This window comes from Carcharhinus amblyrhynchos, chromosome 8 (genome assembly GCF_965287045.1).
Source record: "Carcharhinus amblyrhynchos chromosome 8, sCarAmb.v2.hapA, whole genome shotgun sequence".
Lineage (NCBI taxonomy): Eukaryota > Metazoa > Chordata > Chondrichthyes > Carcharhiniformes > Carcharhinidae > Carcharhinus > Carcharhinus amblyrhynchos.
In genome coordinates this window covers 125,128,938-125,154,220 of record NC_137331.1, presented here as the reverse complement: position 1 = coordinate 125,154,220, position 25,283 = coordinate 125,128,938, and the positions used below count along the sequence as shown (strand labels likewise).

The following is a 25,283-nucleotide window of genomic DNA, read 5'->3' as shown; positions in this document are numbered from 1 at the left end:
AAGGGTGAAAGCATTGAATGGGTTTTTTTGTAAAAAGTCTTACAACACCAAGTTAAAGTCCAACCAGTTTATTTGGTATCATGAGCTTTCAGACCACTGCTCCTTGATCAGGTAAATGGACTGGTAGGTTTCCAAACACGGCATATATAGATAGACTCAATTCCAATCTTTGTGGAGATGAAGTCCCGCCTTCACATTGAGAATAACCTCCATCGTGTTGTGTGGCACTATCACCGTGCGAAATGGGACAGACTTTGAACTGATCTAGCAACTCAAGACTGGACATCCATGAGACACTGTGGGACATCAACAGCAGCGGAATTGTACTCTAGCACAATCTGCAACCTCATGGCCCGGCATATCCCCCACTCAACTATTACCATCAAACTAGGGGAACAATCCTGGTTCAATGGAAAATGCAGGAGGGCATGCCGGGAGAACACCAGACCTATGTAAAAATGAGGTGTCAACCTGGTGAAGCTACCAAACAGGGCTGCTTGCATGCCAAATGACAAAAACAGCAAGTGATAGACAAGGCTAAGCGATCCAACAACCAATGGATCAGATCTAAGCTATGCTTCCATATCCAGTCAAGAGTGGTGATGGACAGTTAAACAACTCACTGGGGGAGGAGGTTCCACAAATATCCCCATCTTCAATGATGGAGGAGCGCAGCAAGAGGAGTACAAAAGACAAGGCATTTGCAGCAATCTTCAGCCAGAAGTGCCAAGTGGATGATCCATCCCGGCCTCCTCCAGTGGCCTCCAGCATCTCAGATGCCAGTCTCCAGCCAATTTGATTCACTCCATACGATATCAAGAAATGGTTGGAGGGGCTGGATACTGCAAAGGCAATGAACCCTGATAACATTCTGGCAATAGTACTGAAGACTTGTGCTCCAGAACTTGCCGGTCCCCTAGCCAAGCTCTTCCAATACAGTTACAACATTGGCATCAACTCAACAATGTGGAAAATTGTCCAGATATGTCCTGTACACAAGCAGGACTAATCCAACCCGGCCAATTACTGCCCAATCAGTCCATTCTCGATCATCAGTAAAGTGATGGAAGAGGTCATCAACAGTGCTATCAAGCAGCACCTGTCCAGCAATAACCTGCTCAGTGATGCCCAGTTTGGGTTTCACCAGGGTCACTCAGCTCCTGGCCTCATTACATCTTGGTTCAAACATGGACAAAAAGAGCTGAATTCCAGAGGTGAGGTGAGAGTGACAGCCCTTAACATCAAGGTTGCATTTGACTGAGTATGGCATCAAGGAGACCTAGCCAGACTGGAATCGATGGGTATCGAGGGCAAACTCTCTGCTGGTTGTAATCATACCTCGTATATAAGGAGATGGTTTTGGCTGTGGAGGTTTAGTCATCTTAGCTCCAGGACATCTCTGCAGGAATCCCTCAAGTTAGTGTCCGAGGCCCAACAATTTTCAACTGCTTCATCAATGACCTTCCCTCCATCTTAAGGTCAGAAGTGTTCGCTGATGATTGCATAACATTTGTGACTCCTCAGATACTGAAACAGCCCATGTTCAAATGCAACAAGATCTGGACAATATCCAGGCTTGCACTGACAAGTGGCAAGTAACATCGGTGCCACACAGATGCCAGGCAATGACCATCACCAATAAGAGACACTCTAACCACTTGACATTCAATGGTGTAACCATCACTGGTTAAAATTCTTGGGATTACCATTGAACAGAAACTCAAATGGACTCACCGCATAAACATAGCGGCTGCAAGAGGAACACTGTGGCGAGTAACTCACCTCCTAACTCCCCAAAGCCTATCCGCCATCTACAAGGCACAAGTCAGAAGTGTGATGGAATATTCCCCACTTGCCTGGATGGATTCAGCTCCAACACTCAAGAAGCTCGACACCATCCAGGATAAAGCAGCCCGCTTGATTATAACAAAATATTTACAAACATCCACTCCCCCACCACCGACGCTCAGTAGCAGCAGTGTGCACCATCTATTAAAAGGCGGGGAATTATAGGCCGGTTAGTTTAACGTCTGTTGTAGGTAAAATGTTAGAATCCGTCATTAAGGAGGAAATAGCGAGGCATCTTGAGGGGAATTGCTTGATAGAGCAGACGCAGCACGGTTTCCTTAAAGGGAAGTCGTGTCTGACAAATTTACTGGAGTTCTATGAGGATGTGTCTAGGGCGGTGGATAGAGGAGAGCCAGTGGATGTGGTCTTTCTGGATTTTCAGAAGGCATTTGACAAGGTACCTCACAGGAGGTTATTACAGAAGGTCAGGGGGCATGGAGTTGGGGGTAGGGTGTTAGCGTGGATAGAGGACTGGTTGTCAAATAGGAGGCAGAGAGTGGGGGTCAATGGGTGCTATTCGGATTGGTGGATGGTGACTAGTGGAGTGCCCCAGGGGTCGGTGCTGGGGCCTCAGCTATTTACCATTTATATAGATGATCTGGAGGAGGGAACCGAGTGTAGGGTGTCAAAATTTGCTGATGACACCAAGATTGGTGGAACGGCAAATTGTGCAGAGGGTGGGGAGAGTCTACAGAAGGATCTAGATAGGCTGGGTGAATGGGCCAGGAAATGGCAAATGGAATTTAATGTTGGTAAGTACGAGGTGGTCCACTTTGGTAGGAATAATGGTAGGAAGGATTATTACTTACAGGGCGAAAAACTGCAGCAGGCGACGGTGCAGAGGGACCTTGGGGTCCTTGTGCATGAGTCGCAAAAACCCAGCTTGCAGGTGGTCAGGAAGGCGAATGGGATGCTGGCCTTCATAGCGAGGGGGATTGAATATAAAAGTAGGGAGGTCTTGCTGCGGCTGTATAGGGCATTGGTGAGGCTGCATCTGGAGTACTGTGTGCAGTTTTGGGCGCCGTACTTACGCAAGGATATTTCAGCCTTGGAGGGAGTGCAGAGGAGGTTTACTAGGCTGATGCCGGAGTTGAGGGGATTGAGCTATGAGGAGAGGCTGAATAGATTAGGCTTGTACTCGTTAGAGATTAGAAGAATGAGGGGAGATCGCATTGAGACGTATAAGATGATGAATGGGATGGATAGGATAGAGGTGGAGAGACTCTTCCCGCTCAGAAAGGACAGTAGGACTAGGGGGCACAGCCTCAAGATAAAGGGGGGACGGTTTAGAACAGAGTTGAGGAGGAACTTCTTCACTCAAAGGGTGGTGAATCTCTGGAATTCTCTGCCCTTTGAAGTGGTGGAGGCTGCCTCGCTAAATATTTTTAAGACGCGGGTTGATGGGTTTTTGATGAGAGAGGGGATTAAGGGTTATGGGGAGAGGGCGGGAAAGTGGAACTGAGCAGCGACAGATCAGCCATGATCTTATTGAATGGCGGGGCAGGCTCGAAGGGCTAGTTGGCCTACTCCTGCTCCTATTTCTTATGTTCTTATGTTCTTATAAGATGCACTGCAGCAATTCACCAAAGGTTCTTCAACAGCACCTTCCAAACCCATGACCACTTCCATCTAGAAGGACAAGGGCAATGGATAAATGGGAACGTTAGCACCTGGAGGTCCTCCTCCAAGTCACTCACCATCCTGACTTGTTCCTGGGCCAAAATCCTGGAATTCCCTCCCTAACAGCATTGGGGGGGGGGGTCAACCCACAGAACATGGACCGCAGCGATTCAAGAAGGCTGCTCCCTACCACCTTCTCAAGTCTTTCGGGTCGTTCTTTCGGGTCAAACCAAGTAAACAAACTCAAATTACATTCGGACAAAGAAAAAGGGGGCAGCTCCCCAAAAGGAGGGGGAACAGCCCGAACAGAAACAAAAAGGACAAAGGAGACTTAAGACAGGTCAAATCGAAATGTGATTGTCGGGGTCTATAACGCACCTCAGCCCCTGCGGACCACCACCTTCTCAAGGGGCAACTAGGGGTGGGCAATAAATGCTGGCCCAGCCAGTGACTGAATAAAAAAAAGTCCCTTTAAGAACCTGAGGATCCTGTTTCTTTAAGAACCTGAGGATCCTGTCCCTTTAAGGTGCCTGGTCACGTGTGTGAGGTTATTTCCGGTGCGTTGTCAGGGTGATGCTGCGGTGTGTGGGTGCGCGGGCTGTGTCGCTGGGCCGGATCCGGATCCGGGGCCGGGGGAGAGGGACGAGGACGAGGCTGCGGTCCCTCCCGGCCCGGCCGCCAGCGGCTCCCGGGGGCAGTGCGGGCCCCGGCCCGGGGACTGTCAGCGCCGCCGGAGTGGGTAAGAGAGAGAGGGGCCTACCCTGAGCCGGCCGCCCCCCTCCCTGCCCCTCTCTCTCTGACCGACTGTTTTCTGGTTTTTCTCCCCAGCGTTTCTTGCTGTCAGCCGGCTGTTCTCCCAGGACCAGAAGGAGCAGCAGAACCCCGAGGGTGACATTATCCTGCTCATCAAACAGGCCAAGGTTTGACACTATTATTGTGATGTGGAGATGCCGGTATTGGACTGGGGTAAACACAGTAATAACTCTGACAACACCAGGTTAAAGTCCAACAGGTTTATTTGATATTGAACTCACAAGCTTTCGGGGTTTGTCCCTTCATCAGGTCCATTCACCTGACGAAGAGTTTAACCCCGGAAAGCTTGTGATTTACAATCAAATAAATCGGTTGGACTTTAACCTGGTGTTGTCAGAGTTATTACATTCTTATTCTGCTCACTCCAACCAGTTTTATCGGGTGGGGGGGGGGGGGGGTACCAGTCAAAATCCCTCTGGATGAGGGACATCGAGCTCTTCCTCCTAACCCCAGCCAATCTGGCTCACGTTGCATCCAGCTGGTGGAATAACTTAGCTTTGTCCAGTCCTGCCAGCTCAAAGCCCTATCGGGTGGTGAGCGCACTCCAAAATCTGGAATCTTTTCCCTCCCCAAACTTGTTGAGATGGTTGGATATTCATTGTTAAAGAGTGTTGAGCATGGGTTCATGGTGTTGAGTTCAACCGTAGTTCACTGGGTAGGACGCTTGCCCTACACTCTCACCCTAGAGTCATACGTAGATCATGGGAGCAAGACCCACTCCTTAGACTTGAGAACAGAATCCAGTCTGGTTTTGCTGTGTTTTGTAATGATTGTGTTGATCATGTTGGACATTCCTTCTAAATGATGAAGGGAAGGAGGTTTATGAGAACATATGTACATTTAAAGCAAAGTAATGTTTATTTAGTTACAAGTAGTTTTACATTAACACTGCAATGAAGTTACTGTGAAAATCCCTAGTTGCCACACTCCAGTGCCTGTTTGGGCACACCGAGGGAGAATTTAGCATGGCAAATTCACCTAACCAGTACGTCTTTGGACTGTGGGAGGAAACCTGTGGAAATCCATGCAGACACAGGGGGAATGTGCAAACTCCACACAGACAATGACACAAGCCAGAAATCGAACCTGGATCCCTAGCTCTGTGGCGCAGCAGTGCTAATCACTGTGCCACCATGCCGCCCCGCTATTTTGGAGAAAAATGGACTAGTTAGTGACAGGCAGTACGGTTTTGTACGGGAAAGGTCGTATCTCACTAACTTGATTTGAGTTTTCTGATGAAGTGACAAAGAAAATTGATAAGGGAAGGATGTAGTTTATATGGACTTTAGTAAGGCATTTGACTAGGTCCCACATGGTAGACTGGTACAAAAACTTAAATCACGTAGGATTTGGGGTGGGCTGGTTAGATGGATACAAAACTGGCTCATAAAAGACAGAGTAGCAGTGGGTGTTTTTCATAATGGGGATCTGTGTTCTGCAGGGATCAGTGCTGGGGCCTCTGTTGTTTGTCATGCGTATGTGGGTGGTCTGACTATTAAGATTTGTGGGGTTGTTGTTAATGCAGAGGATTGAAAGAGGATATAGATAGTTTGGAGACATGGGCACAGAATTGGCAGCTGGAGTTTAATCTGGACAAATACGAACGTGATGCATTTTGGAGGGTTAGGTTTAAGTGTGAATTATACTGTAAATGGCAGAACCCTTAGGAACATTGACATATAGAGGGATCTGGCTGTTCTGGTCTACAGTTTCCTAAAAGTAGCAACACAGGTGGTCAAGGTGATTAAGATGGCATGCTTGTTTTCATCAGCTGGGGCATTGAGTACAGATATTGGGAAATCATGTTGCGTTTATATAAAGCCTTGGCGAGGCCACTTTTGAAGTATTGCGTGCAGTTCTGGTCACACAACCAGAAGGACCTGGAAGTTTTGGAGAGAATGCAAAGAAGTTCACTAGGATGTTGCCTGGTCTCAAGGGTGTTGGCTATGAAGAGAAATTGAATAAACTAGGATTGTTTTCATTGGAAAGACAAGCTGAGGGGAGACCTGATAAATGTCGACAAAATTGAGAGGCACAGACAGGGTGGATAGACAGAGCCTTTTCCCATGGTGGAAGTGTCAGTTACAAGGGGGCACAGGTCCAAGGTGAGAGGGGGAAAGTTTAAGGGAGATGTGTGGGGGAAGTTTTCCATGCAGAGTGTGGTGGGTGACTAGAACATGCCGCCGGAGGAAGTGGTGAAAGCAGGCACATTAGCAACGTTTAAGAGGCATCTGGATGGGTACATGAATAGGGAGGGATTAGAGGATAAGGACCGAGTAAGGGAAAAGGGTTTTTAGTTTAGTTAGGGTATCATAATCAGCATAAGCTTGGAGGGCCGAAGGGCCTGTTCCTATGCTGTTCTTTTTCTTTGTTTTTTTTTCCTTTGTTGTTTCTTCTCGGATTTTAGGTGTGACTGTAGGCCTTTGAGCCTGCTCTGGCCTTCAACAGTTTATCTGGTTGTGGTTCAACCCCACTTTGCCATAACCCTAGTTCCCTTGTCTATGAAAAATCTGTCTAAATCTGTCCTGAAAAAATTCAGTTATCCAATATCCAGTGCTTCCAGGGAAGAGAATTCCACAGATGGATGACCCTCTGAGAAAAAATCTCAACTCGACCTAAAACGATAGGCTTCTTATTCTTAAACTGTGTCACCTGGCTCTAGTCTCCCTGGTGTGAAGATGCCAGCGTTGGACTGAAGTAAGCACTCTAGTGCCTACTCTCGTCTCCCTCCTGGGGAAACATCCTCTCATTCTCTTAAAACTCCAATAGACCCAACTTCTCTTTATAGTCTGAAAAATACCCCCCTTCATCCCAGGAATGACTCAAGTAAACCTCTGAACTGCTTCGAACACAAGTATACCATTTTTCAGATAAGGAGACCAAACCTGCATACAGTATGCCAGATTTGGTCTTGCCATGGCCCTAGACCGCTGCCGTAAAACCTCCTGATTTTTGTATTCTATTCCCCTTGCAATAAACGCCAGTATTCCATTTGCTTTCCTAATCATTTGCAGTATTCACAAACTAACATTGTGTGATTCATGTACCAGGGCACCCAGATGCCTCCATACCACAGATTTTTGCAATCTCTCTCCATTGAAATAACAGTCTGCTTTTCCAGTCTTCCTGCCAAAGTGGACAAGGTCATTATATGCCGTCTGACAAAGTTTTGCACAGCCACTTTACTCTGTTTAGAAAAACCTAAAGGGAACATGTAGGAAAATCTCTGCAGGTCTGGCAGCATCTGGCCCTCCAAGCCTGCACCGACCATGCTGCCCAACTTAACTAAAACGGAAAGATCGTCCCCCAATTACATCGGGGACCTGGGGCGGAGGCTGCTGCATGTGGTGATGCCACACAACTGTAGGATTCACTGGTTCACAGGCTCCCGAGACTGCCCTTTCTGTGGCCTTATGGAGTCCGTGGACCACGTCCACGTTTCATGTTACAGATTGCACACCCTTTATGATTTTCTCAAACACCTTTTATTGATGTTTTGTTTGCACTTCAGTCCCACGCTCCTGATCTACGGACACCTGATGCGGAGAGGGGAGGGTTGGGATGCCGATCTCCTGTGAACGGGCCTGGCGAGACGTGCCATCAGTAGGTCCAGGCAGCGGGCAATCGGAGGGGGCTGTCCATCCTGACTGTCTGTCCCTCTACCGTGGCTACATTTGCGGCCAAGTAGCCCTGGAGACGGAGCATGCGGTGTCCGCGAGCACAGTCGACGCCTTCTGTGCCCGCTGGACACCGCAGGGGCTGAGGTGCGTTATAGACCCCGACAATCACATTTTGATTTGATGTGTTTTAAGTTTCCTTTGTACTTTTTGTTTTTGTTCGGGCTGTTCCCCTTCCTTTTGAGGAGCTGCCCCTTTTATTTTGTACTAACGTAATTTGAGTTTGTTTACTTGTTTTGACCTAAACAAGACCCTCCGCCTTCTGGAGACCATATCCCTCTATTCCTGTCCTAGCAGGCTCGAGGGGCTAGATGGCCTACTCCTGCTCCCATTTCTTATTTCTTATGTTCTATTCATGTATTTGTCAAGATGCCCCTTAAAAGTCACTACCGTATCTGCTTTCACTACCTAACCCGGCAAAGGGTTCCAGGCACCCACTACTCTGTGTTTTAAAAAAAAATCTACAACGTACATCACCTTTAAACTTGCCCCTCACACTTTAAACCTGTGCCCCCTAGTAACTGACTCTTCTACCCTGAGAAAAAGCTTCTGACTATCCACTCTGTCCATGCCTTTCATAATGTTGTAGACATCTATTAGGTTGCCCCTCAACCTCCATCGTTCCAGTGAGAACAACCAAGTTTCTGCAACCTCTCCTCATAGCTAATGCTCTTCATACCAGGCAACAACCTGGTAAATCTTTTCTGTACCCTTTCAAGTCTCTACATCCCTCTGGTAGTGTGGCGATTAGAATTGAACACTATTCCTAGTGCGGCCTAATTAAGGTTCTATAAAGTTGCAACATGACTTGCCGATTTTTTTTAAACTCAATGCCCTGGCAAATGAAGGCAAGCATGCCATATGCCTTCTTGACTACCTTCTCCACCTGCATTGCCACTTTCAGTGACCTGTGTACCTGTACACCCAGATCCTTTTGCCTATCAATACTCTGAAGGGTTCCACCGTTTACTGTATATTTCCTATCTGTATTAGGAAATATCCTTACAGATGCTGCCTGACCTGCTGAGATTTTCCAGCATTTTCCCTTTTGGTTTCAGATTCCAGCATCTACAGTAATTTGCTTTTACTCTGTTTATATCCCTTTGTAGACTCTATTTCCTCTAGACAACTTACATTTCTGATCTCTTGGTGTCATTGCCAAATTTAGCTTCTATACGTTCAGTCCCATCATCCAAGTAATTGAAATGGATTATAAATAGACAAGGTCCCAGTACTGATCCCTATGGTACTTGCGAACCTGTGTTTAAAACAAAATATATTCCTATTGTCTGTGTTCTGTCCACTAAGCAATCGTTGATGCATGTTGATATGCTAATACACTGTTAACTTCCCCTCATTCCCTGCAGCTCAGTATCATAACGGGCAAGCTGGAAGATGCTGACCGCTTCTTACACCAGGCCCTAAAGCTTGCACAGCAGTCGCACAACAATCAGGCCATCACCTACACCTACATTCAGGTAAGGGGTCAGGTTCCTGGTGTCCAAGGAGTAGTAGTTCAGAGGTCTTTGGGGTGTGGTCTTGCAGTGTCACAGACATAGGAAATGTGTCAGAGTAGGGTGGTCGGTGATTTGCTACTGTTTATCAGCTGGATTGCCCCTTCTGTCAGTACTGTGACATTCTCATGGGACATGCACCTGCTAATGGGATCCAGGAGCTGAATATGGATGCTTCCTCAGAGTGGGAAGCTAGGTCTTTATGTATCTTGCACATCTCTGCAAGTTCAGGCGAGTTGTCACCTGATGAGGATTTTTTTTCTCAGATTAGGAAGACATCAGTATGATGTGACCCTAGTCACTGGAAGATTGCGAGCTGTTTTCAGCCAGACAGCAGTTGAGACATTTGCAGTGGCTCTTTGAGAAACAAAGCACAGTCACCATCATCCTCCTGCAATGTAGGAGCTGTGGGCAATTGCTCCCTCCCCAGTACGTGAGGGTGTGTGCGACCAGCAGCCAGACAGGAGCTTCAGGATGGGAAGTGAATATTGGCTCTAATTGTAACCATTCATGAATTGGGCAGCACCAAACATATCCTGAGCTCTTCTGCCCCATCTGACCATCACCACTGCCTGATAGCCCTGCTCTTCACTCTCCAGGACTACCTCAATGTCATCCTCATCAGAGGAAACATGCCATTCCTCCATCTCCTCCTCAAGCAGTTCCTCACCCAGTTGAAGTGCCAGATTGTGAAGGACTTCAGTAGACTGGTCCAGGCACCAGAATCTCATCTTCAGCATCCTGGTGGTCTGCTCCACCAAAGTGCCAGTTGCAGTACGAGCCTTATTGCACCTTGTCTCAGCTGCAGTCTGGCCCCCGCATGAGTGTCAACAACCACCTCCTCACTGGATATCCCCTGTCCTCGAGGAGCCAACCCTGTAGTCACAGTGGACCCTTGGTTAAGGATTCTGTTAAAGAGTTGTGTGCACTCCCTAGAACCTAGGACAAACCTGGAGGATGTGCTTTGTGGTCAAAGACTGGTTGACTATTTAGGCAGTGTTGGTAAACTGCACACTTCCTGCCATGGGGATTGGAAAGCCATGTGAGTACAGTCAGTGACACCCTACGCTTGTGGAAAGCCTGCAATCTGGGTGAATCCCATAGCTCTTGTCTCCTGGCTAACCTGATTCAGGTCAAAATGGAGGCTGTTGTGAGTCTTTGCAAAGTGTACTTCACCTCCTTGATGCATTTATGTATGGAGGTCTGCAAGATGTTGCAACGGTCACCTGTGAAGCCCTGAAAAAAGACAGAAAAGTAGAGGGTGTCTGTGACTTTGTGCAATAGGCAGGGGATGCCTTCTGACCATGCAGCACCAACTCTTGCAGAGGTGACATAAGTGAGCCACCATGTACCTATATAGGCAAAGTCTTTGCCATCACTGGTTCTCATTCATCTGTCAGAAGATGAGCTGCTGCCTGTAGACCCTGAGCCTGGAATGTGCCTCCTGTGGAGCAGTCCCTGCTTCCCTTTCCTCATCCAGGTTTCAGCTGCAGCCTCTGGAGAGCCAGATGCCTCTGATGTCTTCTCTAGATGAGCTAAAGGATCATGACCGGTCTGTTCCACATACATCATCTCTCCCTCGCATTAATCACTGCAAATAAAAAAAAAGAGTTCATGGTGAGGTTTTGCCTCCAGGTGTTGACCCTTTGCCCATTCACCTTTGGTAGCTGCATCTCGACTGACAGTGATTACATTGAGAACATGTCCCTAGCAGAATATTGAGCGTGGGTGCTTGAGTGCTACAGGAAGGACCCAGTGGTGAGATGTTAATAGAACATAGAACATAGAACACTACAGCACAAACAGGCCCTTCGGCCCACAAGTTGCGCCGATCACATCATCACCTACCAACCTACAGACCTATCTATAACCCTCAATCTCATTAAACCCCATATACTCATCCAGAAGTCTTTTAAAAGACCCCAGCGAGTTCGCCTCCACCACCACTGACGGCAGCCGATTCCATTCACTCACCACCCTCTGAGTGAAAAACTTACCCCTAACATCACTTCTGAACCTCCCTCCCCGCACCTTAAATCTGTGTCCTCTCGTAGCGACCATTTCAAACTGGGGAAATAGCCTCTGAGAGTCCACCCTATCTATTCCTCTCAACATTTTGTAAACTTCTATCAGGTCGCCTCTCAACCTTCGTCTCTCCAGGGAAAAGAGTCCCAGCTCCCTCAACCTAACTTCATAAGGCATGCCTCCCAGTCCAGGCAACATCCTTGTAAATCTCCTCTGCACCCTTTCAATAGCTTCTACATCTTTCCTATAGTGAGGCGACCAGAACTGCGCACAATACTCCAAATGAGGCCTGACAAGGGTCTTATAAAGTTCCAGCATTACCTCCCGACTCCTAAACTCAATCCCTCGATTAATGAAGGCCAGTACACCATACGCCTTCTTGACCACCTCCTCCACCTGCGAGGCCGATTTAAGAGTCCTGTGGACCCGGACCCCAAGATCCTTCTGCTCCTCAACACTACTCAGACTTCTGCCCTTGATAGTGTACTCGTTCATCCCGTTGGTTCTGCCAAAATGGACGACTACACATTTATCCGCGTTGAAGTCCATCTGCCACTTCTCCGCCCAGTCCTGCATCCTATCTATGTCCTGCTGCAACTTTTGCCATCCTTCCAGATCATCCACAACACCACCGACCTTCGTGTCATCAGCGAACTTACTTACCCATCCCTCCACTTCCTCATCCAGGTCATTTATGAAAATGACAAACAACAAGGGTCCCAGAACAGATCCTTGAGGCACTCCGCTGGTGACTGACCTCCATTCAGAAAAAGCCCCATCCACAACCACTCTCTGCCTTCTGCAGGCAAGCCAGTTCTGGATCCACAAGGCCAAAGGCCCTTGGATCCCATGCCCTCTCACCTTCTCAAGAAGTCTTGCATGGGGGACCTTATCAAACGCCTTGCTGAAGTCCATGTACACTACGTCCACGGCACTTCCTTCGTCAATGTGTTCAGTCACATTATCGAAGAACTCAACTAGGCTTGTAAGGCACGACCTGCCCTTGACAAATCCATGCTGACTATTCCTGATCATGTCAAACCTCTCCAAATGTTCGTAAATCTTGTCCCTCAGAAGCCTCTCCATCAGCTTACCAACCACTGAGGTCAGACTCACCGGTCGGTAATTTCCCGGGCTATCTCTGTTCCCTTTCTTAAAAATAGGAACTACATCTGCAATCCTCCAATCCTCTGGAACCTCTCCCGTCTCCATTGACGACGCAAAGACGCCAGGGGCTCTGCAATCTCTTCCCTCGCCTCCCACAGTATCCTGGGGTACATCCCATCTGGTCCCGGCGACTTATCTACCTTGATAGAATTCAAAAGTTCCAACACATCCTCCTCCTTAATATTCACGTACTCAATCCTTTCTCAATCCTTAATGTATTAGAATGAGCATCGTAGCTTGGTGGCAACCCCATTACATCACTGGCCAGAAACAGAATCAATCTCAACTGGAAATGTGATTTGGGCCTCCCACAATATTTTGCATTCCTGTTGCCATTCACACCTGATGCAAGTGGGAGTCGAAGCCGCAGCTTAATGTCTGTGTTCTGTGTGCACCATGGTTCTTTAATGCTCTCTCTCTCTTTCTTATGTTTCTGTAGATGGCCAACCTGGCATTTCTCCAAGGAGACCTACTTAATGTAAGTGTCCAGAATGATAAGGCAAGCTTAATCCGAAATCTGCACCCTCTCTGGCCCTCCACTCCCTCCTCAGTCTCCCCAATGCCATCCTTTCTCCCATCCTAGTTTCCCTCAGGGCCCCATCCTCTTGAACCCACATAATTTTGTCTGACTTGTATAATGAACATTCAGTTCTCAGCTTGTCCCTCTCTCTCTCCTCCTCAGGCAGAGAAGCTCTTCAAAGCAGCAATGAGCCAGCTGTTGGGATCTGGGGCTCAGCAGGTAAATAAATGCCTTATAATCTGAGCAGTGCCAGGGATCAAATATTTGTTCATTGGAAGTGGGCATTGCTGCCTGTTCCTAATTGCCTTTGAGAAGATGGTGGTTAGTCTGTCTGGTTGGCAGGGTGGCACAGTGGTTAGCATTGCTGCCTCACAGCGCCAGGGCTCTGGGTTTGATTCCTGGCTTGGGTCACTGTAGAGTCTGTGCATTTTCCCTGTGCCTGCGTAGGTTTCCTCCGGGTGCTCCGATTTCCTCTGTCTGAAATGTGTGCAGGTTAGGTGCATTGGCCGTACTCACTTCTCCCTCAGTGTACCCGAACAGGCGCTGGAGTTTGGCAACTAGGGGATTTTCACGTAATTTCATTGCAGTGTTAATGTAAGCCTACATGTGACACCAATAAATAAACTTTGACCCCGGTTGATATGGATGCTGTTATTGCCCTGGATCACACTGGTAACCACATCACCTGTCCTGCCATACTTCTGTTTTAAAGTTTTTAAAGTTTATTTATGTCACAAGTAGGTTTACATTAACACCGCAATGAAGTAACTGTGAAAATCCTCTAGTTGCCACACTGTGGCACCTGTTCAGGTATGATGTGGGTATGCCGGCGTTGGACTGGCGTAAACACAGTAAAAAGTCTGACAACACCAGGTTTTAGTCCAACCGATTTATTTGATAATAGACTCACAAGCTTTCGAGGTTTCCCTCTTTGTCAGGTGAATGGAGAGTTCTGGCCTCAGACAGAGCATATAAAGCACAGACAGTTTAGAGATTACTGATTAGAATGCGAATCCTTACACCAAACCTGCTGTTCAAGACCTGAAGTGGCTGACAATGTGAGTGGAAGGAGCACTGATCACAGGTTACAGAGATGTGTATTGTCTCCAGACAGTACAGTAAGTGAGGTTTTGCAAACCCAGGCAAGTCACGGGGGTTACAGATAGTGCGACATGAACCTGTTCAGGTACACAGAGGGAGAATTTAACATGACCAATGCACCTGACCTCCAGGTCTTTTGGATTTTGATCTTTGAATTAAATAGTAAATTAGGTAATTAAATGATTTATTTTCATGATTTAAGTAACCTTGCTCCATATTCCTGTACTATTTTCAACTTTCAGAACAGAATGGACCTTAGTCACTCACCAAATATCACATACGGACTGCATAGCTAGCTACTTCTCTGTAAAGCAAGAGCCAATTCCCACAGGGTGAAGAAGTCAGAGAAGAGCATCCTCCTTTCATAAGACATAAGAACATAAGAAATAGGAGCAGGAGTAGGCCATCTAGCCCTTCGAGCCTGCCCCGCCATTCAATAAGATCATGGCTGATCTGTCGTGGCTCAGTTCCACATTCCCGCCCTCTCCCCATAACCCTTAATCCCCTCTCTTATCAAAAACCCATCAACCCGCTTCTTAAAAATATTTAGTGAGGTATCCTCCACCACTTCAACGGTTCACTAATCTCTCGGCACTTCCGTAGAGCTTGTAGTCCAGTGCAGGAATCATTGAAATGTTCTGAAACAATGGTGCCCAGGTACAGCGAAACCATTTCAAGACAATTTACTGAATTAACTAATGACAGCTGCTCACAGTGGATCACTTCTATCTTCCTGCTTAGGCTCCTGGATAAATTTAAACTGTACTTGCAGTTATTTGTTAAATACAAACAATAGTCATCTTTTAGGAAGAGATTTAAAATTCCCTTAGTCATCAAACTTGCAGCACTCTGTAGAAGTTACACTCCAGGAACCTTGGTGCGTTGCTGCATCTTGTAGATGGTACACAGTGCTGCCAGTGTTCATCAGTTGCTGAAGTAATGATGCCAAGGTGGTGGATGGGGTGTCAATCAAGCTTCGTCCTGGATGATATTGGGTTTCTTGTCTGTTTCCTGAAGGGTCAGTATTTTACGGCTGGAGGTGTTCCTTTTGACAAGGCACTGGGAAGGGGTAGCGAATGAGTGTAATGCGATGTATGATTTGTTTCTCTTGCTCCCACAGGATGACAATGCTGTGATTGAGATGTCCCTCAAGTTGTGCAGCATCTACGCAAGCACTGAGCAGTAAGTAGATTAGAAATAGCAGCAAGCCAATCTCCCCATAACCATGGCAATCCTCCTCTCCCTCAGCTGCCCACTACCATTTTGTCCTCAGGGTGTAGCATTCGTGAACATTGGCTGCACTTGGGGGTCTATAGACTGAGTGAAGAAATCCATCCTCATCTCAGTCCTAAATGGTGTCACGAATAGGCTTACATTAACAATGCAATTAAGTTACTGTGAAAATCCCCCAGTCGCCATACTCCAGCACCTGTTTAGGTACACTCAGGGAGAATTTGGCATGGTCAGTGCACCTAACTCGCATGTCTTTCGGTCTGTGGGAGGAAACCGGAGCACCCCAAGGAAACCCACGCAGACACAGGAAAAATGTGCAAACTCCACACACTGACCCAAGCCAGGAATCAAGCAGGGTCCCTGGCCCTGTGAGGCAGCAGTGCTAACCACTGTGCCACACTGTTCTGCCCATAGTCAGAGACCCTTTGATCCTGTTATGAGAACCAGGAAGGCCCAGGAGATCCAAGCTGTCTTGGGGCCTCAGCTTTTTACCATTTATATAGATGATCTGGAGGAGGGAACCGAGTGTAGGGTGTCGAAATTTGCTGATGACACCAAGATTGGGGGAACGGCAAATTGTGCGGAGGGTGTGGAGAGTCTGCAGAAGGATCTAGATAGGCTGGGCGAATGGGCCAGGAAATGGCAAATGGAATTTAATGTTGGCAAGTGTGAGGTGGTCCACTTTGGTAGGAATAATGGTAGGAAGGACTATTACTTACGGGGCGAAAAACTGCAGCAGGCGACGGTGCAGGGGGACCTCGGGGTCCTTGTGCATGAGTCGCAAAAACCCAGCTTGCAGGTGCAGCAGGTGGTCAGGAAGGCAAATGGGATGCTGGCCTTCATAGCGAGGGGGATTGAATATAAAAGTAGGGAGGTCTTGCTGCAGCTGTATAGGGCATTGGTGAGGCCGCAGCTGGAGTACTGTGTGCAGTTTTGGGCGCCGCACCTGCGCAAAGATATTTGGGCCTTGGAGGGAGTGCAGAGGAGGTTTACTAGGCTGGTACCGGAGTTGAGGGGGTTGAGCTATGAGGAGAGGCTGAATAAACTGGGCTTGTACTCGTTAGAGTTTAGAAGAATGAGGGGAGATCTCATTGAGACGTATAAGATGATGAATGGGATGGATAGGATAGAGGTGGAGAGACTCTTCCCGCTCAGAAAAGACAGTAGGACTAGGGGGCACAGCCTCAAGATAAAAGGGGGGCGGTTTAGAACGGAGTTGAGGAGGAACTTCTTCACTCAAAGGGTGGTGAATCTCTGGAATTCTCTGCCCGTTGAAGTGGTGGAGGCTGCCTCGCTAAATATTTTTAAGACGCGGGTTGATGGGTTTTTGATAAGAGAGGAGATTAAGGGTTATGGGGAGAGGGCGGGAAAGTGGAACTGAGCAGCGACAGATCAGCCATGATCTTATTGAATGGCGGGGCAGGCTCGAAGGGCTAGATGGCCTACTCCTGCTCCTATTTCTTATGTTATGTTCTTATGTTCTTAAGCAGCCAGTGGAGTTTTTTAAGCCTGTAACTTTACATGGACTGTGGTTGTAGGTCCCAAAGTGACGACTACTTGACTGTAAGCCATGGGAGTGGCCTTTGCTGCACAGTAAAGGGTGTTGGTGACATAAATCTGGCATGTGGCTCAATTATTTCATTGGCAATGTAGGCCTACTGCAGGTAAATGTGCTATGATGAGTGCAATGTATTTGAGAGTGTCATAAATTATTAGAAATAGCTGCATTTTTAATACTCATAGAAATCAGTTTGTGTCCTGTCAGCCAAGGGCTATGGAACAAAAAATGTTTAAAATGCCTTGTGTATGTTGTGGTCCACAAAAACTTTGGTGACAGTCCAGTGATCTGCATAAAGGAAAAGGTTGGGGAGCCACTGGTCCGGATTTTTGGAGACTAATGATGTCAAGGGGTATGAAGATAGTCAGGGAAAAATGATATGATAGAACAGGCTGAATGGCCTATTTCTCCTATGTAACATTTTTGGGGGAGTGTTTTCCAGATTTCTGTTCCCCTTTGAAGAAATGCTCCCTGACATCACCTGGAAGAGCCTGGCTCTAATTGTAAGGTTCTGGACTCCCCCTGCCATCTCACTCCCCACCACCTCTAGAGGAGATAGTTTCTCTCTAGTTACCCTTAAACATCTTGTCTAGAGCACCTCTTTATGTGGCCTGTGTAATCAGTCTATGTGAGTGATGTTGGGGTTCCTTTCTGTTTTTATAGGCATGGTTTAGCAGTCGAGGGTTACAAATGGTGCATTGAGACACTGGAGGAGAAGGTTCAGAGTCAGAAAGATGTTCCTGAGGAATCCCTGTCAGGTAAGACTATGGGATCAATTCCAGTACTACACACAGCCTGGGTAAACTCCAGTGTCTCCGGGTCACAGAGGGTGATTTATTATCCACACCTTCACCACAGGGACTGCAGCGATTCGAGAAGGTGATTTTTGAGCACCTCCTCGAGGGTAAATAGGAATGGGCAATAAATGCTGGCCAAGCCCAGGGCACCCACATTCCATGAATGAAAGATAAAGACTGTTCTCTGTTTAACCACAGTGAAGACAGTGAGGATCTTGCCTGGCTTGCTGTAGGCAAATAATGAAACATGCAAACATCATCCCCACTTAGTGATGTTTTGAGGTTGTGCAGTGAAATACGTGCTTTTGTTGTTTCCCTGGTTTCTTTCCCAGCCAATGAGAAGGACAATACCCGCCTGTTGTTGGGGATGAGCCTGGACTCGTGTGCTCGCTACATGATGAGCCGGAAGCAGCTGGAGTTGGCAAAAAGTCTATACCAGAAGGCACTGGAAATCTCTCGGCAAGTGCAGGGGGAGACTCACCCACAGGTAACCTGACAGTGGGGATGCTGCAGCACCAATCAGGAAGCAGTTGTCCTGTCAGCATCCACTGGTTCCACTTGCATTAGTGTGCTGTGCCCGCTGCTGCCCATGCTGTGCCCGCTGCTCCCGTGCTGTGCCCCAATGCACTGTCTCGCTCTCAGTCTCTGCTCCATTTTATTTCTTCATTTATCCACTGTCTACACCTAGCAGATACTTTCAGACAGGTGCCGTGATCGTTCTCACATATTTTCCACCTGTAATAAACCTACGCCACCTCCGTTTTGGCAATTTTCCTCTAATTCACTGTTTGGGAGTCTGTTCTTTTGTTTGATCAACAGGATATGGAAAGAATGGTGTTTACTGCCCACCACTGGCAGTGGGCACTGAGCTTCCACCAATCTGGATCACGAGAGGGTGTTAGTGGGGGAAACAAAGAGAAAATGCTGGAAATATTCAGCAGGAAAGTTATCGAGAAACGTGACAGGACAGCTTAACAAAAAGCATTTGGGAAGCTGAGCTCTAAGTGGGGGAAAGATGCAGAAAGCTTTATTACTTCTGTTGAGGTCTGCCCAATGATTTAGAGTGTCCAGTTCTGGGCACCATACTGCAGGAAAGATCTCTGGATCTTTGAGAGGGGGAGATTTATCAGAAAGATAACAGATGAAGAATTTCAGTTGACATGGAGAGACTGGAGAAGCTGGGATTGTTCTCGTTGGAGCAGAGAAGGTGAAGGAGAGATTTAATAAAGATACCCAGAATCCAGAAAGGTGGAGATACAGTAAATCAAAGGCAGCTGTTTGCAGTGGATGCAGGCTCAATAAAGAGAGCACCCAGGTGATTGGCAAAAGAACCTGAGACAACATGAAATAAGGTTTTTTAGCCCAGTGAGCAATTGTGATTTGGAAGGTGCTGCTTAAAAGGCCCTTAAAACAAATTCAATAGGAACTTTCAAAAGCAATTGGATAAACAATTGAAGGTGAGAAGATATTACCAGGATTTGGGGAGAAAGAGCAAGGAAGTGATAATGATGGGATTGTTCTTCAAAAGAACTGGCACAGACTCCATGGACCAAATGCCGCCCTGTCCTGCACTATTCTGAGCCCCTTCAACAATCAAATTTGATTTATTATGGTCACATGTATTAGTATATGGTGAAAAGTATTGTTTCTTGCATGCTATACAGACGAAGCATACATAGAGAAGGAAAGGAGAGAGTGCAGTATGTAGTGTTAGTTATAGCTAGGGTGTAGAGAAAGATCAACTTAATGTGAGGGAGGTCCATTCATAAGTCTGACAGTGGCAGGGAAGAAGCTGTTTTTGAGTTGGTGCGTGACCTCAGACTTTTGTACCTTTTTCCCAATGGAAGAAGGTGAAAGAGAGAATGTCCGGGGTATGTGGGGTCCTTAATTATGCTGACTGCTTTGCCGAGGCAGCAGGAAGTGTAGACAGAGCTAATGGATGGGATGTAGATTTGCATGATGGATTGGGCTTTATTCACAACCCTTTGTAGTTCCTTGCGGTCTTGGGCAGAGTAGTAACCATACCAAACAGTGATACAACCAGAAAGAATACTTTCTATGGTGTGTCTTGAACCTTAGTGTAGCAGCTCCATGTAATGTTGTTACCTCACACCCCCCCCCGGGCATCTCCCCTAAAATGTTTATATTGTCGTGTTAAGGCACATGTTTCAAACAAATTGGAGTTTGTGTCTCTGAGCTGGATGCGGAATAAACTTGCTGAAGGTAAAAGAAAAGCTGCTGTATTACTCCCCCAAGATGTACTGACACTTTTGATTAACATTCCTTCCCATCCCTGTCCACCCTGGCCCCATTGCCCCCTTCCAGACAGTGGTGCTGATGAACGATTTAGCCACCGTTCTGGACATGAAAGGCCAACATGAACAGGCCTATGAATATGTCAGAAAGGCCTCAGACTTGGCGAGAGAGACCAGCCACCCAGACGAATGCGTGATTCTTCATAACTTGGCCAGAGTTCTCATGCACAAAGGTAATGACGTTGTAGGTACTGAGAACAGGAAGTGGGTCACATTCCATAAGCGGGGTGGTGGGGGGTTGGTGTCACATGCTATCTGTGGGGTAGGTTCAGTATTGTGTTTATTCAGATTGTTTATCTTCTTATTGCCCCTCCCTTTTTACCTCAGCTGATTGCAGCCTTTGGTCCAAACATGGCCTGAAGAGCTGGATGCCAGATGGGAGTGACTGCCCTTGACGTCAAGGCATTGTTTGAGTGTGGCATCAAGGAGACATGCAAAATTGGAGTCAGTGGGAATCTGGGGAAAACCCTCCAGGGTTAAAGTCACGCGTGGCACAAAGGAAGGTGGTTGGAAGTCAATCATCTTAATTCCAGGACACTGCAAGAGTTCCTCAGGATGTCTTAGGTCCCAACCACCTTCAGCTACTTCATCAATGGCCTTCCTTCCATCAACTGGTCAGAAATGGGAACGTTCTCTGATGATTTATTCAACACAATTCATGACTCAAAGCACTACCAAGTACTTGAGACTAGCATCCATGAAGGTGGTTAAATCACCTGGATGGATTGTATTCCAGGCTGTTGAAGGAAGCCAGGTTAAAAATAGAGTCAGAGGCTTACAGCATGAAAATGGGCCCTTCAGCCCAACTTATCCATGCTATCCTTTGTTTTACAATTAAGTTGGTCCCAATTGCCCACATTTGGCCCATATCCCTCTATACCCATCTTACCCATGTAACTGTCTAAATGCTTTTCAAAAGACAAAATTGTATCCACCTCTGCTACTACCTGTACCAGCTTGTTCCAGACACTCACCACCCTCTGTGGAAAAAATTGCCCCTCTGGACAGTTTTGTATCTCTCCCCTCTCACCTTAAACCAATGCCCTCTAGTTTTAGACTCCCCAGCCTTTGGGAAAAGATATTAACTATCTGGCTGATCTATGTCCCTCGTTTATTTTATAGACCTCTGTAAGATCACCCCTAAGCCTTTTACGCCCCAGAGAGAAAAGTCCCGGTCTATTCAGCCTCTTCTCATAACGCAATCCATCAAGTCCCAGTAGCATCCTAGTAAATCTCCTCTGCACTCTCTTTAGTTTAATAATATCCTTTCTGCAATAGGTTGACCTATCTACACAGTATTCCAAGTGTGGCCTTACAAATGTCTTGTACAACTTCAACAAGACGCCCAACTCCTGTATTCAATGTTCTGACTGATGAAACCAAGCATTCCAAATGCCGCCTTCACCACTCTGTCCACCTGTGACTCCACTTTCAAGGAGCTATGAACATGTACCCATAGATTTCTTTGGTGTGTAACTCTGTAGTGAGTATTCTAATGGATCACTTTTCAATCTCACTAGCTATAGGTGAGTTTCCAGAGGATTGGAGGTATGAGACTATTGCATCATTGTTTAAAAAGGGAATGAGGGACAGGCCAGAAAACTATAGGTTGTTCAGTCCAACTTGTTGGAAATTATTGGAAACTGTGTAGGTGGCATGGTGACACAGTGGTTAGTGCTGCTGCCTCGCAGCGCCAGGAACCCGGGTTCAGTTCCGGCCTTGGGTCATTGTTTGTGGAGTTTGCACATTTCCCTGTGTTTGCATGGGTTTCCTCCGGGTGCTCCAGTTTCCTCCCATAGTCCAAAGGTGTGTGGGTTAGGTTGAGTGGCCATGCTAAATAGTGTCAGGGGGATTTGCAGGATAAATATGTGGGGTTACAGGAATAAGGCTTGGATGGGATTGTTGTCAATGCAGACTTGATGGGCCAAATGGCCTCCTTCTGCAGTGTAGGGATTCTATAACCAATGAGAGACAGGATAAACTTTCATTTAGGCATAGATTAATCAGGAGTTGTCAGCATGGTATTGTTAGAAGAGGATCGCGTTCCTTTTAACTTTTATTAGAGTTTCTTGAGGTAACAAGGAGTTTTGAAGAGGCTAGTGCAGTGGCTGTTGGTGACATGGATTTCAGGAAGGCATTTGATGGGTGGTCAGAAAAGTGAGATCTTAGATACAGGGGAAGGTGACTGGTTGGATCTAAAATTGGCTGAGTGACAGGGAACAAAGGGTAATGGTTGTTGGATGTTTTTGCGAATGGAAAAGAGTTCCCAGTGGATTTCACAGGGCTCAGTGTTGAGGTCCTTGCTCTTTGTTGTATATATTAATGATTTTAGACTTAAACGTGAGTGGCACGAATGATAACAATGGTTTAGTGAGTGGGCAGAGAAGTAGGAAATGAAATTCAGTCTAGAGAAGTGAGAACACATTTGGGGAGCACAAACAAAACAAGGAAACACACAAAAAATGGAAAGGGGTTGAGAGAGTTTGAGAAACTGGTAGACTGTGAAGTGCATGTCCACAGGTCTTTGTGGCAGGAGAAGTGAACAACGTGGTTAAGAAAGTATATGGAATGTTTTCCTTTATTCAGCAAGGTATTGAATACAAAAATAGGAAAGTAATGGTGGAACTGGAATTTTGTGTACAGCTCTGGTTACCACTTTACAGGAAGGACAAGGTGTTCGATAAGGTCCCCCATGCAAGCCTTATTGAGAAAGCGAGGGGGCATGGGATCCAAGGGGACATAGCTTAGTGGATCCAGAACTAGCTTGCCTGCTGAAGGCAGAGAGTGGTTGTGGATGGGTCTTTTTCTGCATGGAGGTCGGTCACCAGTGGAGTGCCCCAGGGATCTGTTCTGGGACCCTTGCTGTTTGTGATTTTTATAAATGACCTGGATGAGGAAGTGGAAGAATGGGTTGGTAAGTTTACCGACACATGAAGGTTGGTGGTGTTGTTGTTTGGAAGGATGTCAGAAGTTGCAGCGTGACATAGATAGGATGCAAGACTGGGCGGAAAAGTGGCAGATGGACTTTAACCCAGATAAATGGTGGTACATTTTGGCAGGCCAAATGGGATGAAGGAATATAATATTAAAGGTAAGACTCTTAGCAGTGTGGAAGATCAGAAGGACCTTGGGGTCTGGGTTCATAGGACTCTCAAATCAGCTTCACAGGTAGAGGATGTGGTTAAGAAGGCATATGGTGTACTGGCCTTCATCAATCGAGGAATTGAATTTAGGAGTCGGGAGATAATGCTGCAGCTTTATAAGACCCTGGTCAGACCCCACTTGGAGTACTGTGCTCAGTTCTGGTCGCCTCATTACAGGAAGGATGTGGAAGCCGTAGAAAGGGTGCAGAGGAGATTTACAAGGAGGTTACCTGGATTGGGTGGCATGCCTTATGAGGATAGGTTGAGAGAGCTCGATCTTTTCTCCTTAGAGAGACGAAGGATGAGAGGTGACCTGATAGAGGTGTATAAAATGATGAGAGGTATTGATCGGGTGGATTCTCAGAGGCTTTTCCCCAGGGCTGGAATGGCTGCCACAAGAGGACACTGGTTTAGGGTGCTGGGGAGTAGGTAAGAGGAGATGTTGGGGGTAAGTTTTTCACTGAGGGTGGTGGATGAGTGGAATCAGCTGCCGTCGGTAGTGGTGGAGGGGACTTGATAGGGTCTTTTAAGAGACTTCTGGATGAGTACTTGTGACTTAATAGGATTGAGGGTTATAGGTAAGCCAAGTAGGTAGAGATATGTTCGGTGCAACTTGTGGGCCGAAGGGCCTGTTTGTGCTGTGGTTTTTCTATAAATAGACATAATTTACCTGGAGAAAGTTGCCAGGACTTGAAAATTGCTGCTATGAGCCATAGAATCCCAGTAGTGTGGAAGGAGGCCATTCGGCCCATTAAATGTGCACCGACTCGCCAATGAGCATCTTAGCCACCCTCCATCCTCTTCAAACGCCCCCCCCAACACATTCTCAGTTGTAGGCTGGGGAAGGAGGGTTTTATTCCTTCATCCACCACTGATTTCTTTCTGCTTGGCCAACAGGGGACTACAATGAAGCAAAGCTGGTCTATGAGGAGGCTCTGAAACAAGCAGAGTCAAAGGCTGACAAGCCAGTGATTGAACGTATCCGTGAGGGAATGGAAGAGTTGGAGGCAAAGACTCTGAAACCCCAAGTGCTTGAGGGAAATGAGTCATTAAATGGAACAAGTTCATACTGATCAACTCCACCAACGTAATTCCTGAGTATTTTTTTCTGTGTGGTTTGAGGGTAACACTCTTGAGTCTGAGGGTCATGACTTCAAGCCCCTCTCCAAAGATTTGAATTCGGTACTCAGAATGTGAAACTGGGGGACTACTGCACTGTCAGAGGGTCAATACAGGGGGAGCGCCGCACTGTCAGAGCTCAATACAGGGGGAGCGCTGCACTGTCAGAGGGTCAATACAGGGGGAGCGCCGCACTGTCAGAGCTCAATACAGGGGGAGCGCCGCACTGTCAGAGGGTCAATACAGGGGGAGCGCCGCACTGTCAGAGCTCAATACAGGGGGAGCGCCGCACTGTCAGAGCTCAATACAGGGGGAGCGCCGCACTGTCAGAGCTCAATACAGGGGGAGCGCCGCACTGTCAGAGGGTCAATACAGGGGGAGCGCCGCACTGTCAGAGCTCAATACAGGGGGAGCGCCGCACTGTCAGAGGGTCAATACAGGGGGAGCGCCGCACCGTCAGAGGGTCAATACAGGGGGAGCGCCGCACTGTCGGAGCTCAATACAGGGGGAGCGCCGCACTGTCAGAGCTCAATACAGGGGGAGCGCCGCACTGTCAGAGCTCAATACAGGGGGAGCGCCGCACCGTCAGAGGGTCAATACAGGGGGAGCGCCGCACTGTCGGAGCTCAATACAGGGGGAGCGCCGCACTGTCAGAGGTGCCATCTTTTGGGTGAGACTTTAAAATTAAGCCCAGGTGTTCTGCTATTTCAAAGAGCAGGAGTTTATCACTAGTTTTAAAGCATGGCAAAATGTTCTGGGTCTTGAATGGTGTGATATCAACAGACATATATGTTCTTTATAATAAAATAATCAAAAAGCAAATGTGCTTCCTG

General features: G+C 47.2%; 1 protein-coding gene across 1 annotated transcript; it reads left to right on the top strand.

Moving 5' to 3' along the window:
* The first annotated feature begins 4,041 nt into the window (after positions 1–4,041).
* ttc19 (tetratricopeptide repeat domain 19) lies at positions 4,042–24,829 on the top strand. Its single transcript, XM_080194766.1, has 10 exons — positions 4,042–4,207; positions 4,297–4,388; positions 9,326–9,436; positions 13,104–13,142; positions 13,347–13,403; positions 15,406–15,467; positions 17,740–17,834; positions 18,206–18,360; positions 20,199–20,361; positions 24,229–24,829. The coding sequence occupies exons 1-10, from the start codon at positions 4,042–4,044 to the stop codon at positions 24,402–24,404; spliced, it is 1,116 nt and encodes a 371-aa protein (XP_080050892.1). The 3' UTR covers positions 24,405–24,829.
* Positions 24,830–25,283: the final 454 nt, after the last annotated feature.